Source organism: Sphaerodactylus townsendi, linkage group LG02 (genome assembly GCF_021028975.2).
Source record: "Sphaerodactylus townsendi isolate TG3544 linkage group LG02, MPM_Stown_v2.3, whole genome shotgun sequence".
In the NCBI taxonomy this organism is placed as follows: domain Eukaryota; kingdom Metazoa; phylum Chordata; class Lepidosauria; order Squamata; family Sphaerodactylidae; genus Sphaerodactylus; species Sphaerodactylus townsendi.
The window spans coordinates 27470885-27484755 of record NC_059426.1 but is presented as its reverse complement, the minus strand read 5'-3'; the positions used below and the strand labels follow the sequence as shown (position 1 = coordinate 27484755).

General features: G+C 39.3%; 1 protein-coding gene across 4 annotated transcripts in view; it reads right to left on the bottom strand.

The window, feature by feature from the left end:
* Positions 1–6468: 6468 nt before the first annotated feature.
* Positions 6469–13871, bottom strand: part of ATF2 (activating transcription factor 2) — a 50735-nt gene continuing 43332 nt past the window's right edge. For all 4 annotated transcript variants that reach the window (XM_048486623.1, XM_048486626.1, XM_048486625.1 and 1 more), the window contains 2 exons: positions 13207–13312; positions 6469–9565 (listed from right to left, as the gene is read on the bottom strand). In XM_048486623.1, coding sequence (XP_048342580.1) covers positions 9339–9565; positions 13207–13312 — 333 coding nt within the window. In that variant the 3' untranslated portion in view covers positions 6469–9338. The remainder of the gene's footprint in view (positions 9566–13206; positions 13313–13871) is intronic.

Genomic DNA, 13871 nt, shown 5'->3' with positions numbered 1-13871 from the left:
TATCCAACTGCAAGTCTCTATTAGGACCACACGTTAAACACAATATCTAGCTTGGCCCTTAGCTTTTCTCTGTGGAAGGAATAAGACTTTCCTTCATCTCAAGGAGGAATACATTCAGGGCCTCCCCAAACTGTTTTATCTGGTCACATCTACATTCTAGGGATCCATTCTTAAGTTTCGAAACAACCCAGCTAGTTCTCTTAGCAATACCAGAGTCCTTGACTCAGGGCAGGTAGCAGCATAGGTATTACCTGTGAAATTTAGGTGCAAGGACTACCTTCTAGAGATACTTTTGAGACCTTCACAAGCAGCAAAACTTGCCAGCTTTGATATTCCTGACAGCCAACACAGAGAAACACAACAAACGTTTCCGTCATTCAATGACAAATACACAGCATCTGTTCTTCATTTCGCTGGATTATCTATTCTTTTTCCTGCAGAAAAAAACATTAGACCTTCACTACAACGTGCCTCAGTTTTTGGATGGAGAAAGCAGAAACTAGTATGAAGAAATCAGATCATCAACCTTCTTCTTTAGAAACGGATGCACAAAAATGCGGAAGATGCAAGTCAAATAATTTCAGAGCTTGTGACAGAAGCAGCACCAATAGGAAGAAGTACAGGGAACGAGCTCTGCAGAACACACATTTTGCCTCTCTGAAGCAACCTTGCACAAAGAAACACAGATGTAATTTGGAAAACACAAAACCTATCCTTCCCTCTCTAACAAAAACACAAATCCTAAGTACTCAGGTTAAGACTCGTGTGTGCCATATCAGGGGGAGATAATTCATTTTTATCATGTCTTTACTTTCCAAGGGTGGTCCCTACCTCCTAGCAGATTGGTGATACAGTTTAGGCTCTGTGTGTGTGTGAGAGAGAGGGGGGGGGGGAATAGAGAGAACGAACATTACTGGTTGAAGGTTACCCAGTGAGCTTCATAGCAGAGAAAGGATTTTAGTCCAGGTCTCCCCAATCCCAGTTCAACACTACCCACTCTAGAGCACTGGAAACAAAAAAAGTCAAGGTACTCAAGTTGGAGAAAGAGCCTTCATTTTCAGAATATAGGATCACTAATAAGCTATCTTCCAGAGTAAACGGAGTCTAACAAGAATAATGAGGCCCAAAACCCACGCCCATCAACTACTTGGGGTGCCAGACAGAATAAGCCTCAAGGTAGGACAACAAAACAAAAAACACAGAAAACCAAGCTGGGCTACGTCTTCTGGTACATTTGCTATTATTTGTTCATGGCTAATCCTCTCTTAGAGCCTCTCAGACAGCATGACATTATAGAGACCCCAATTTACAGTAATCTCTCATGAAGAAGTGCATGACCATCTGTGAAGGCAAGGGAGCATGAGGGGAAAAATCTCCCAAACCGCCTTTATTCCCAAGGGCAAGGAATGTTCCCTAATACTTCTGATCTTCTTTGCTTCTGATCTTCATGCTGTTGGCTTTTCTTCTAAAAATAACCTTCTGGGGGTTCTTTTCCTATGCCTCTCACCCAATACCTCTTTAAAATAAATTTGTCTCTGAACCAGCGTAGGGAACTGAGATGATTCCCCCTTCTTTATTCTCTTTCTGTTTTACCATGCAACCATCCAAGAATCTTTTTCAAAGTTTAACACATAAATAGTAGAATTTTATTAAACACTTCAGGGGAATAGGATAGAAGGAAATATTGGTAATAGGAAAGAAGCAGTTCTATATACATGTACGAAGTTCGTTTTCAAATGGTGTTTTCAACAGCTGGTGTTTGGCTGATGTTTAAGATTTCAGTTGGTTACAGAGTTCTTAATGCTTTAAAATATGGTAACTTTCAAAATGTTTCTTAGATCTAACCCAAACAGCATCCAGAGGTTCATGTGGTAACTTTGGTGCATAGAAATTATACAGAAAGAAATATTTTTCCCAACTATCCCTTCAGACTTTGCAAACTTTGGGATCACTTCACAGTGTTTGAAGCAAACTCTTCTAAAGAACTAGGGATGGGAATTCCACACACAGTGTAAACTTCTCTTCAGCCTAGAAAATTGTTCCTCTCTGACACAAACTCTTTCACTGTCCGTTCCCTTAGTTCTACCCACTCTGTCCAGGACGAACTAGCTCTGGTCTTAGAACCTGGGCTTCAAATTCTTTTCTCTCTAGAAGTAAATCCCCTTCCTTGACTATAGTAGTGTCCTGCCAACACCATAGGTCAATGATGGCGAACCTTTTTGAGACCGAGTGCCCAAACTGCAACCCAAAACCCACCTATCTATTGCAAAGTGCCAACACGGCAATTTAACCTGAATACTGAGGTTTTAGTTTTTAAAAAATGGTTGGGTCCGAGGTATGCGTTACTTGGGAGTAAGCTTGGTGGTAGTTGTTGGCTTTGCTTTGAAGCAACCATGCAACTCTTCCAACGGGTGAATCACGACCCTAGGAGGGTTTACTCAGAAGCAAGCCCCATTGCCAGCAACCGAGCTTACTCCCAGGTAAAGGATCTCACTTTAGTTCTTTGCATGAAAATCAGTGGGATTTAACAGCGCTTAACAGGGTTACCTACACTGCTTCCCCAAAACTAGGTCTTAGGTTTAATGCTAATAATCAAGCCCAGCGGCCCAGGCCAGCCTAGATGTGTGTGGGGGGGGATTCCCCCCCCCCCACATGACGAACTCTATTTGCGCGTGCCCACAGAGAGGGCTCTGAGTGCCACCTCTGGCACCCGTGCCATAGGTTCGCCATCACTGCCATAGGTCTTTCACCAACACTAAACACATCTGCTCTCTCTGGATCTCAGAGGTGAACTTCTTCTAATCCTGTCAGAAGCTGACTACGTCTTCTAAAACTGACCATTCCCAGCCTGTCATTTACATACCTTGAGGGATTAACACTTCACATTCAGGCTTTTCTGCCTCTGCCTGCTCCTTAGATCCATGACACCATCCTGTGTCTGGCATCATGGTGAAGCACTAAGACCCCAGTACCTATCTGGGCTTTATGCATAGCACTACAGTTTGTATCTCTTAAAGCCCAGAGAGGCCCATACATTCCATTAGTAAATATTTGTCTGGACTCACAATTGTCAGGTGCTAAGAGGCAGAACAGACTGTAATTCTGGTCGTTTTACCAGTCTGATAAGCTTAAATACGTATGCCATTCTCCAGTATCTAACATTTCACTCCCAGGGAATTCATAACCATGGATATCAGTTCCTTGTAGAGCAACAGGTAGGCATTAGTGTGGAAATAGGTTCGACAAGTGTAATAAGAGCATGAAAGCGAAGTTGAAATATGTAGAACTCTTTCTTAGCAATCATACTCTGACATGCCCATTATTAACTTTCCAAAAGGGTCTTAAGGAGAGGGGACTGAGAAAGAAAAGAATCAAAACAATCTTCCAAGTGTATTTTTGATCTCAATAATTTCTTCCATTTATATCATCTGAAAGTCTTTTTTTTTTAAAGAGAATTCTCTGGAAGCCTAGCAGAACTTTTCAGTTGTCGTTTCATTAACTTACTGAAGAATTGTTGCTGTGGGATGTTTGTATCAGATATTCCAAGTTCTCCAATGATGCCTTTCAGCCCCTCTCCTGGAAGAAGGAGGAGTCAGGACTTTCATGATGCCTTTCAGCCCCTCTCCTGGAAGAAGGAGGAGTCAGGACCATCATGCAAATCAACAGAAAAGCTTCTTTAGTGGATTGTCAAAAGGCAGACTCAAATTCATCTGCAGCTCCCCCCTTTCTACATAAGAAAGAAAAAAGGAAATCCATCAATAGGAAGCAATTGCTTGTTTCTTCTGAAGAGATGCTCTACTTTACAAATGAAATATCACTACACATCCTCATTTTCTGCCTTCTGTATCCACTCCCCGTCTTCTGTCTTGCTTTCATGTAAGTTATGAGACTTTGGACAGTGATTATTATTTTTTAAGATGCATAAGGGGTTTAAAATACTATACATAATCAACAATAATGATTGTATTAGTGGCATAGTTAAGACATTGCAGTTCATGCTTTAGTATGTTGTAATAACTTTGCGGCTGAAGTAGACAAAAGCACGTACTGGACTTTTGAGTTTCTCAGAAAAGCTGAAGGGTTTTAAGATCTGCCTGTGGCATTTCCCTTCAGTATGCTACCATTAGATCTATTGGTAAATGCGAAGTTTTAATTTCCTCTTCTCTCACACATAAAGATTGCTTACTTATAGCTAGCAGTTAACTACCTACCCCTTCAGCTCAGCTGAACTGACATCTTAACTACAGCAGTTAATATCCTCTCTTTATCAAGCTGATTTTTATGGCAGATTCTGTAATCCATCCCTAAATATGAAGGCCAGTGCAGTTAGCATTTCTCATATTTCTGGTGCTTTAATGGTGTTACTATAAATACAAAAGAAAAGAGATTTAAAAACAACTTACCTCCTAACACATCAGTGAAGAAAGTGTTTGTAGATAGATTCTGCGACTCACAGCCGCTGTAATGATGTAGAACACGGTCCTCTAACATGGTGCCCATGGTCACCATAGCGCCGACACCTTTCCTGGTGCCCAACAGGGGTATTTAGAAAGTGGGAGGTGCCAGATGGAAACCTTGCTGGGCAAAAGCCCTGATTTTCCATTGGAGATTTGGTTGGCTGTGCAGATTTTTAAAAACAATTTGGCAGCAGATGTTACCACAACACACAGACCTGATTGTACATTGGAGATTTGATTGTGGTGCAGAGTTTTGATAGTAGTTGCCACCATAACACAAGGTTCTTGGCTGTGTGACTGAAGGTAAGACACAGCAGCCATTTTGTGGCTGCACCCACCACACTGGTTCAGAACTCCAAAGGGGTCAACCAGCTCCAAAAGGTCGGAAGTTTCCTAGAGAAGAACTAGGAAAGGCTCTTGCTCGCAGAGGATACATCTTGTTCTATGAGGGCACCTGTCAGGGCATGTGAAGTCTTAATCTGCTGTTGCTAGAAAAGTCTTGCTTGCCATTTTAACTTGGACAGGGACTTCCCTATAGGTTAGCCAGTAGAACAACTTCATGTTGTCAGATGGTTGGGGACTAGCAGTCATACAAACTCAACTCTTTGTCTGGACTGTCAGATTTGCTAGAACAATATTCTCTTGCACCAATACAAGACTTCACTGTATGTCACAGGCAGAATACAGCAATGAGAATGGGGAAATTATAATAAAGATGGTCAAGGGTATCCTTGAAGACTTTCATGGCCAGATTCAACTGGTTGTGGTGGGGTTTCTGGGCTGTGTGGCCGTGGTCTGGTAGATCTTGTTCCTAATGTTTTGCCTGCATCTGTGGCTGGCTTCTTCAGAGGTGTATCACAGAGAGAAGTCTGTTAGACAGGGAAGCACAGCCCGAAAACCCCACCACAACCATGGTCAAGGGTGTTTGCATGGGAGGACTTGCGGAAGGGGTTCTTGCCACCTCCAAATCCTATGTTTACAGATCTTGTCATTACAATCAATAGAAGCCTGCTGGTGGACAGAACCCTTACAGCAGTGTACTTGTATGAAACTATGATTAATTTCCTCATAAAATAATCACTTAAATTCTTGGACATACACAAAAGTGATAGCATGTTGGTCATATACAGCATTAAGGCACAATCAATTTTTTTTCATTTCCTCCTAAATAGTCTGCAAGTTATAAATACTGGGAAGTATGTCCTGATCTATATAAGGGGTTTCTGTATTTCTCCCAGTCTTTGATAGCAACACTGAATGGTTTGAGAGGGCCTTTTGTTGAGAGGAGTTAGATTATAATTATTTTCCAAGGGCTGTATTTGTGCAGGTAAATGCTGTTGGTTTACTGTTTAAAATGTTGTTAGCTTGCTGAACAAGCTGGGCTTTATTCTACATAACACAAACCCCCTGAGCTACCTGGAAGGGCACCGTAGAAAAGGGGGATAGGATATAGGGAGCCACAGACAGGGGGCAATAAAGATCCCATTGTGTGCATCCAATACAATACAATGGAATGTATATGTATGTATATTTAAGCGGTTATCTCAACTTCAGTGAGCTACTGTTGTTGGGATAACTGAGTCTAAATAAATGAAAATCTATTTCAATATTGGATAAAGGTAATGTACGGCATTAGTTTTCCTTTATATTTTTACAGAGAATTGTTCATGATTATTCGTACCTTACATACACTTGAGGCGGGTTCACCAATGAAAACTTATGTCACAAACACTAGTTTGTTGCAAACACAACAGAACCTCGAGGCACTTTAAAGATCAAAATGCCAGTTTTCCCAACATCCTTCCCTTAATGGCAAGAAATACTCTCGAGCACAGTTGCTTTTAGGATGGGTATTAAGACCAGAATGGCTTGAATCAAACTGTACCACAGATGAATCTTATTTTTCTGGTAATGTGACAATTTTCTACAGAAGTGGAGAAGAGCTTCACAGCAGGTAAGAAATCTGATGCCCTCTTCGGCTTTTCAGAAGTTATTCTTGCAATAAAATAGGTACAATTTAAAGATAGATTTTATTCTCTGATGATTTACTCATGCAAACTGCACACGGAAGATAACAGTACAGTTTGTGAAACATGTCAAATGCAAAGATCTCAGAGGCGATGTACAGAAGTAGTGTGACATACATTTTGAGACAGAATTGATGGTTGTACAACTGGTGGCGGTTTTCTCTTCTGCTTGCTGAACATAAGATAGGATTTTTTTTAAAAAAACAACTAACCCTACTATTAAAATCATTTACATGTTTCCTCACACATATTTAGATTTTACTTTACAACAGCAATAGCTTTATTACTTTAAAAAAAAGAACCAAAAACAACTCTTATATTAAACAAGATTTTAAAAACAGCACCGCCTTATTACAGCACCAGGCATTGCTACTGCGGAAACACCATTCATTTCAAAGGTTTGCCTGGGAACAGAGATGAAGGGAGGTAGCAGAGCAGCATCTAGTGATCTATGCTCATAATATTTTGGGGAGCAAATGTAACCACATTGGTCCATATCTAACTTGTCCAGTCCACAATGGGAGACACTTGCCCTGATCCAAAATGGAGAAGTATACGTGGAACTGGATACAAAGAAGCACAAGGGTGCACCTTTTGTTTGCGCTGTTTCACTCCCCCACTGGAGTGGAATGCATCTCCATCCCCCAGCATATTCTGATATGACCAGAGGTGGATCAGGGCAATTATCTCCAAGGACCCTTCCGCTCATGCAGAGTAATGCACTTTCAATCCACTTTCACAATTGTTTGAAAGTGGAGTTTGCTATTCCACACAGTACTGAAAGTGCATTACTCTGCATGTGCGGAAGGGGCCTGAGAGTTTGCTTGCAAGCTCACATCTGGTGCCTGAGAGTCTCTCATGGTACTTGTGGTACTTTGGAAAAAAAAACACCAATGTTCAGAACACTTGTTTTTGAAAATTAAATTCTTTTAAAAGAAAACCTGATTAAATGAACGCATTTGGAATACTTTTCTAAAAACCTGTATCCTTACATTTTCAATACACAAAATATTTAAATCCTTATTTTTAGACGTAAAGCACTGAAATGATATATACATAATTTAAGATGACTTCGTCCAGCTTCCATTCTTGTTTGGTTGTACATCATACAAATAAAAGTTGTCCTCTGCCAGTACCACCAATTAAAATTCAATGATTTAAAACTGAATGTCTCATAGCTTTGATGGCACCTAGGTTAAAAACAGAGTATAGAACAGAGTAGAACAAATGAGTTACACAACTCACAATAAATGCATTAAAGTGTTCTGTTATATACATAATAGAATTCTGTTTTACTGCCAGATGTCGCTGCTGCGTAATTTACTTTGCTATATACAAAGGTGTCTTTTTTTAAATGTGAAAGAACACACACCTATTTTTGTTCTTTTACAATTTAAATCATAAAATATTATACTGTATTTTAAACATGGGTACAGAATTAAAATAGATAATGGCACATTTAAAAAAACTCAGTATCCTACAGATGATTGGATAATGAGAAAAAGTGTACCTACAATCATCTCATCAGAAAACAAACTACATCATGGAATGTTAGTTATCCAAGTTCACACAGTAAATAACGCTTCAAAACTTCAGTCCTCTATGAAGCCAGCATCACATTGAAGGCATCTTTAAACATTCAAGCACTGATTGCTGGCGTACACTACAGAATCATTCTCCCTGTCTCTCTCACACACAGACACACTTCACGCTATAATTACATTGTTTCCACGGAACAGTAGATATCGATTTTTTATTTTTCCACAAGAAAGTTATCAAAATTTTGCTACTAAAGGGTGACAGTGCTGACACAAGAATAAAGTACAAGTTACCTTGCAAATATTCAACAATGACCCCCCCCCCAAAAGAAAGCTAAACAAAAAAAAGGGAAACAGTCTTGAGTTTGCTTAATGAGGGGAATTTTAAAAACTTCCCTGGTATCCATCTCATATTGGCGCACGAATAAGGTTCTCACTTTAAAGACTCAAGAATCCACAAGACATCGAGTTGACTTTGAAAAAGTATTCCATCTTTCCTAACCCTGTCCGCTGTTCTTCATCCGTCTAGTGAGACAAGAGCAGCTGCAGAAATGAAGCTCCTGATTTTTTTTAAAATGGAAGTGCTAACGAAGCCAACCTCAGCTTTTTTTAAAACAAGAAAATCTAGCTAGTAGTGACCCTGATCAAGATTACATATGTGCATAAAAAGTACTGTATATCATATACTGTACTGGCCCTATTAAACAAAAATCTTTTCAAAAAACAACAACACCCAAACAGTAAAAAGCCAAAGAAAATGCTACACAATATAATCAAACATATTCTCCCAATTGTTTTCCTCTTATAATGTGCAAAACAATACAAAGGCAAAAAGACTGAAAGCAAATTTACTGTTCCTTTTGTTTCCCCCCCTCTTGCCTAGTGCTTTATGATCTCGTTGACTATACAAAGTCAACAGGAATCTATGCAGAACTTTGGCATAAAATGTTACAAGATTACTATCACAGTTTTGGAGACAAGCATTAAATAACTGATCTCGATGGTTCTTGGAACACCACCAAATGTTAGAGAAGCGAGTACATTTCAACTGTACCAACACTTTACACGACGAGCACGGAAAATAACGAGCAATCCTAATTAGAAATGAAAAAAAAAAACTAACCTGGGCGTCTATCAAGAGATCGGAACATTCTGTGCAATTCCTTTGTTTGCCAACTTTCAAAGCCAAATTCAAGTTTGAATTTTACAGATGAATAATTTCTAAGCTACAGAGATTCTCCTAGGTGAAGGCTGATTTCCTTGGTTTCCCTTTGAAGTTGTTAAGGAATATCTAAGAAGCAAAGCAAGTTTTTTAATCAACTTCCTGAAGGCTGCGATTGGGACGGAGGAGCCATTACAATCTGGGAAAGCACCGGCTCTGTACTCTGGTCTGCCATCTGGGCGAGAACGGACGTCGCCACTGCTTCTGCCTTGGAGGTCGAACTTACTCCGTTGGAAGTGCTGACAGAACTATGCTGAATAGCTTCTGTGTGTGGGCTGCTTGGCACGGAAATGTCTTCAGAACTATCGTCTTTATCTGCAGCTGACGAACGACAACAACAAAAAGCTCAGAACACGATCATATTCACATTGATGGTGCTGTAGTTAAGAGCACTCGAAACACAACTGGGATTGGAATTTTTACTGCATGAATTAGAACAACGTTTTAGAAATGGATTTGGATTCAAAGATGTCCTGGGGTGAGCAAAAAAAATGGCCCTTTGTGCATAACGGAAGGTATTAATTTTAAACTTACAGATGTAAGATATCTAAGTTTTCTCTATAAAACTAAGTTTTTCAAAGGGAAGAGCACACTTGCTTCCAGTCACCTGCGCCACTACGGGCACCTAAACCAGGCACAGTTGAGAATGTTATTTAGATAATGATTTGTGTCAAAATTTAGAAAACAAGCTGAATTGAACATGTTCTGCCTAGCATGTTTTGAGTTTTGCTAATAGTATGATATATTGGTACAGCCGAATGTATTCAGTGAAACTGGAACAGAAAGAGGGACAAATCACTTATCAATATAGCACTTATGTGATGCTTAACTTTTGAATTCCATAGCCATTTGTCCGTACCTGACCAAATGTACAGAACCAACACTGAAGTACACCCAATTTCTCTTTCTTATTAGCAAGAATTTGAATCTTGTTTTGACATTTGGCTATATAATGCTTCCATTTGTTCAGGTGTGATTTGAACACAGGACCTCCTAGTTAAATATCTTAAAAACAATAGGCTGCACTAGTATGCCAATTTACACCAGCTGTTTGCTTTTTAATCTGAAAATAGATGGCTATCGAAGGAAATTGTAAGTATGGCACTTAAGTAATTTATTTGACGCCAAGTTGTTGAGGTGATTTTTTCATAGTCACAACAGATGATGCCTATTTTGTTAGTAATCATACTTAAGAATAAACAATAATTTTAAAAAGCCTTCGACAATACAATAATAAAAATGCGACATACTACAGCACAGGTGTCAAACTCGCAGCCCTCCAGATGTTATGGACTACACTTCCCATCATGGGAACTGTAGTCCATAACATCTGGAGGGCTGGGAGTTTGACACCTGTGCACTACAGGAATTAGTGGGAGTTAAAATAAATGGACTGGACCCTGTGCACTGCTTACAGAGAATGAAGTCACAGTGATATCCCAAAAACAGCATCTGAGTTTGATGGATCTTGGGGACACCACGAGGTATCATGTAGGACTCTGCTCTTTTTGTATGTGTGGACAGAGGGAAACTGGAAGAAATCCTTCAGGATTGGAAGAATAGTTGGAATCAACCTGATATTACAGTGAGATAAAAATATTTACAAAGGAGAGAACAACATAAGCTGATTTGGGTCCCCATTTTGAAGAAAGGTGGGGGTGTGAATTAATAATATAATAACTGTAGCACTTTCAGTGGTGCCCTGAACAGAATTATCTTCAGTGTCATACATGAGGTTCTCTATGCCATCTGCCATTTCGAATCAATTCCTGCTAACAGCTTTACGTTAAGGAATGCCTATGTAATTTTTTTTAATCGCGCTGCCATCTGTCTGGGAAATTCTGAAAATATAATTTTTGCTGTTTGAGTTTATTTAACCTTGTTTTAATGCAGACCTCATTATGAGGGAACTGAACTGCTTGAAAGCCTGAAATCGTGTTTTTAAAAGGTTATCATGTTAGGCTGGGAGATGTATCCTTGCTGGAAAATTCAGAAGCCATTCAACATTTCTAGAACAATGTACATTTCCATTGCTTCCTAGAAGAGGTGATCGCAAAAACGTAACTTCCAGCCAAATGTATATAAGATTCATAAAGCAGAGTTGGTATCATTCAAGGCAGAATGTGACTCATTCTTTACATGCTATGTAACTAATATACTAATGATATTGTCACTGATCTTAAATAGCACTATTCAACTGCTCCAGCAATAAACCAACTATCCCTTTGCTATCAACTTTGGCACTCACTGCTGCAGATGTAGGTCTTTGCACGTGAAGGTATTAGTAAACACAAATCTATTTTTTCCGTGAACCTGAACTTGATCAATTAAGGCACTGCGCTAAGTCTAAAAATGTTACCATAGTTATTGCAGAATGTGTGCTCTGAATATTCCCAAGAATCTAGGAAAGGAAGGTTCTACAGTACATGGACCATAAATCTGACTCAATATACATTCTTTATTATATACTTACCATATGCAAGTACAGCTGTTTATGCAAACTATAATCCAATAACTAACTGCCGCGGATGGCAACGCTCAACACTACTGGGTGCCCTGCCCGCTTCTTTCCACAAAATTATGTTGATTTAGGAGTACACGGCATACATTTTGAAGAGCTTTCAGGTATTTAAAACAAGCATCTAGGAAGACTGTTCTCTTTCATAATATCAAATTCAAGGCAGCTAGGCTCATTCAAGAAACGACGTGTGCCTAATGTTCTTCTATGGCAGCCTCTGTATGAAATCACGTTGTTTTGTCAGATGGGAGCCGTAACGGGCTCATCCCGGCAACAATCATTGTTAATCTACACTCAAAACACATTTTTTTTTGCACGGTTTCAATTTGCTCCAAGATTTCACTTTCCATCCTGACTGGAGTTCAAAAGGACTGAGATTTATAAGCTCAAAACCGACAAAAAATCAGCGTCCCAAATATATACGGCAACGGAGAGCTGCTAAATCTCCCCGAATCTTTTAAATTAAAAAATATTGCCCGTTCTGATGAAACTGCTTACAGCGACTACAAGTAAAGATGGTGGCCATTAAGTTTTATCGCAAGCACCTGAGGAACTGTTTGCCTGCAATACAAAATGTTCTTTTATTCTCCTAAATTACTGACACTGGCAAATTAAAATGAAGTGGCTACATATGGCAGAAACAATCTTCACATTTACAAATATCCTGAAATATCACTAAATCATAAAAAGCGAAAGCGGTGGGTTATATATTATGAATGTTGCCTAATGCATTCCCAGCTCGGTTATTTGTAACAAATTTGTGCACAATGGACAAAATTGGCCATTTATACCGCAACAGCAGCTGGTTCTAGAGCTAAGCATTGTTTCCAAAAAAATAACAGAGTATCGAGAAAGAAACACACAATTAACCTCTAAACTGCTGAAAAGGGTAAACAAGCTACGCGCTTCATTTATAACTCTTCAGTTCTACTTGTACGTTCCTGAATCCATAAATATTAAAGCATATTTTCCTTCAAAAGGCCTATCTGTACAGTGGCAATAGAAATAAATGCTTTATGAAAAGATGAGTAAGCTTCACAAATAGCCAGAACATTCCTACACACGGTGTCTTGACTGCAACCTTTCTTTGAGGTAAACAGAAGGGGGAAGGTGGGCTTTAGCTGTGGAGGATTTTTTTAAATTATAGAATTAAGTACTACTTATGTTCAAAGAACATGTATCCCTCCAACATTTGTAAAGCTGCATTAGAACAAGGAGACCTGCATCACGGAAACAGCCGTACAGCTTTTAAAAATTTTCTAGGAGTTCAGAAAGTTCCTTCAAAGTTCGTAATTGCTTTTATCTTGGAGTAACCTTGTAGAAACGGTTACGCTGGGAGTGAAGTATCCGAACATCACTTTTCAGTTTTTAATGTTTTCTCTATTTGCTTTGGCAGTTTTTCACTGGTGCAGCCTAAGGCTATAGGTAATGGAACATTACTCACTATGATAGCCAGATTTCTTTTGCATGGCGGTTACAGGGCAATCTTTATGAGCCAGAAGAAGCTGTTTCAGCTGTGCCACTTCATTTCTCAGCAGGGTGACTTCACTCTAAAGGAGAAGAAAGTTATGCACTTTTAACCAGGATCGAGTTGCATACATTTCAGATTTTGTTTTACAAGCCTCTGTAAAGGCAAATAAAAGACACAGCAGATACTTTTAAAACGTATGTTACTACAACAAGAATCAACGTCAGAACAGGAATGCTGTGCATTTAATGACCCAACTTTCCATCTTCTACTTTGAAGAAAATACTGTAAATCACCTTACACTGAGTATATTACATTCAGGCGTTTGCAAACTCAGGCTTCCATACGTATCCCTAAACTTTCTGTTGAACATAATCTTTTAAGTAGTTCTCTGAGCTAACATTTTTATGTTTCTATTATTAGTATATATAAAAAAACAGAACAGAAAGAAAAGGGGTAACGATTGACCTGAGAGTGTATCCTTAGGACAACTGTCTACGAAATCAAGGACACAGTCAGTCTCTGTGAAATGTGGCAGAAATAATCCCACTTATTTTCCACCATACCTAGAATACCCAATCCTATCCTTCACCTCAGTTACTGGAGTCAGGAGCAAAGAAGCCCACTGTAACAAATATAGA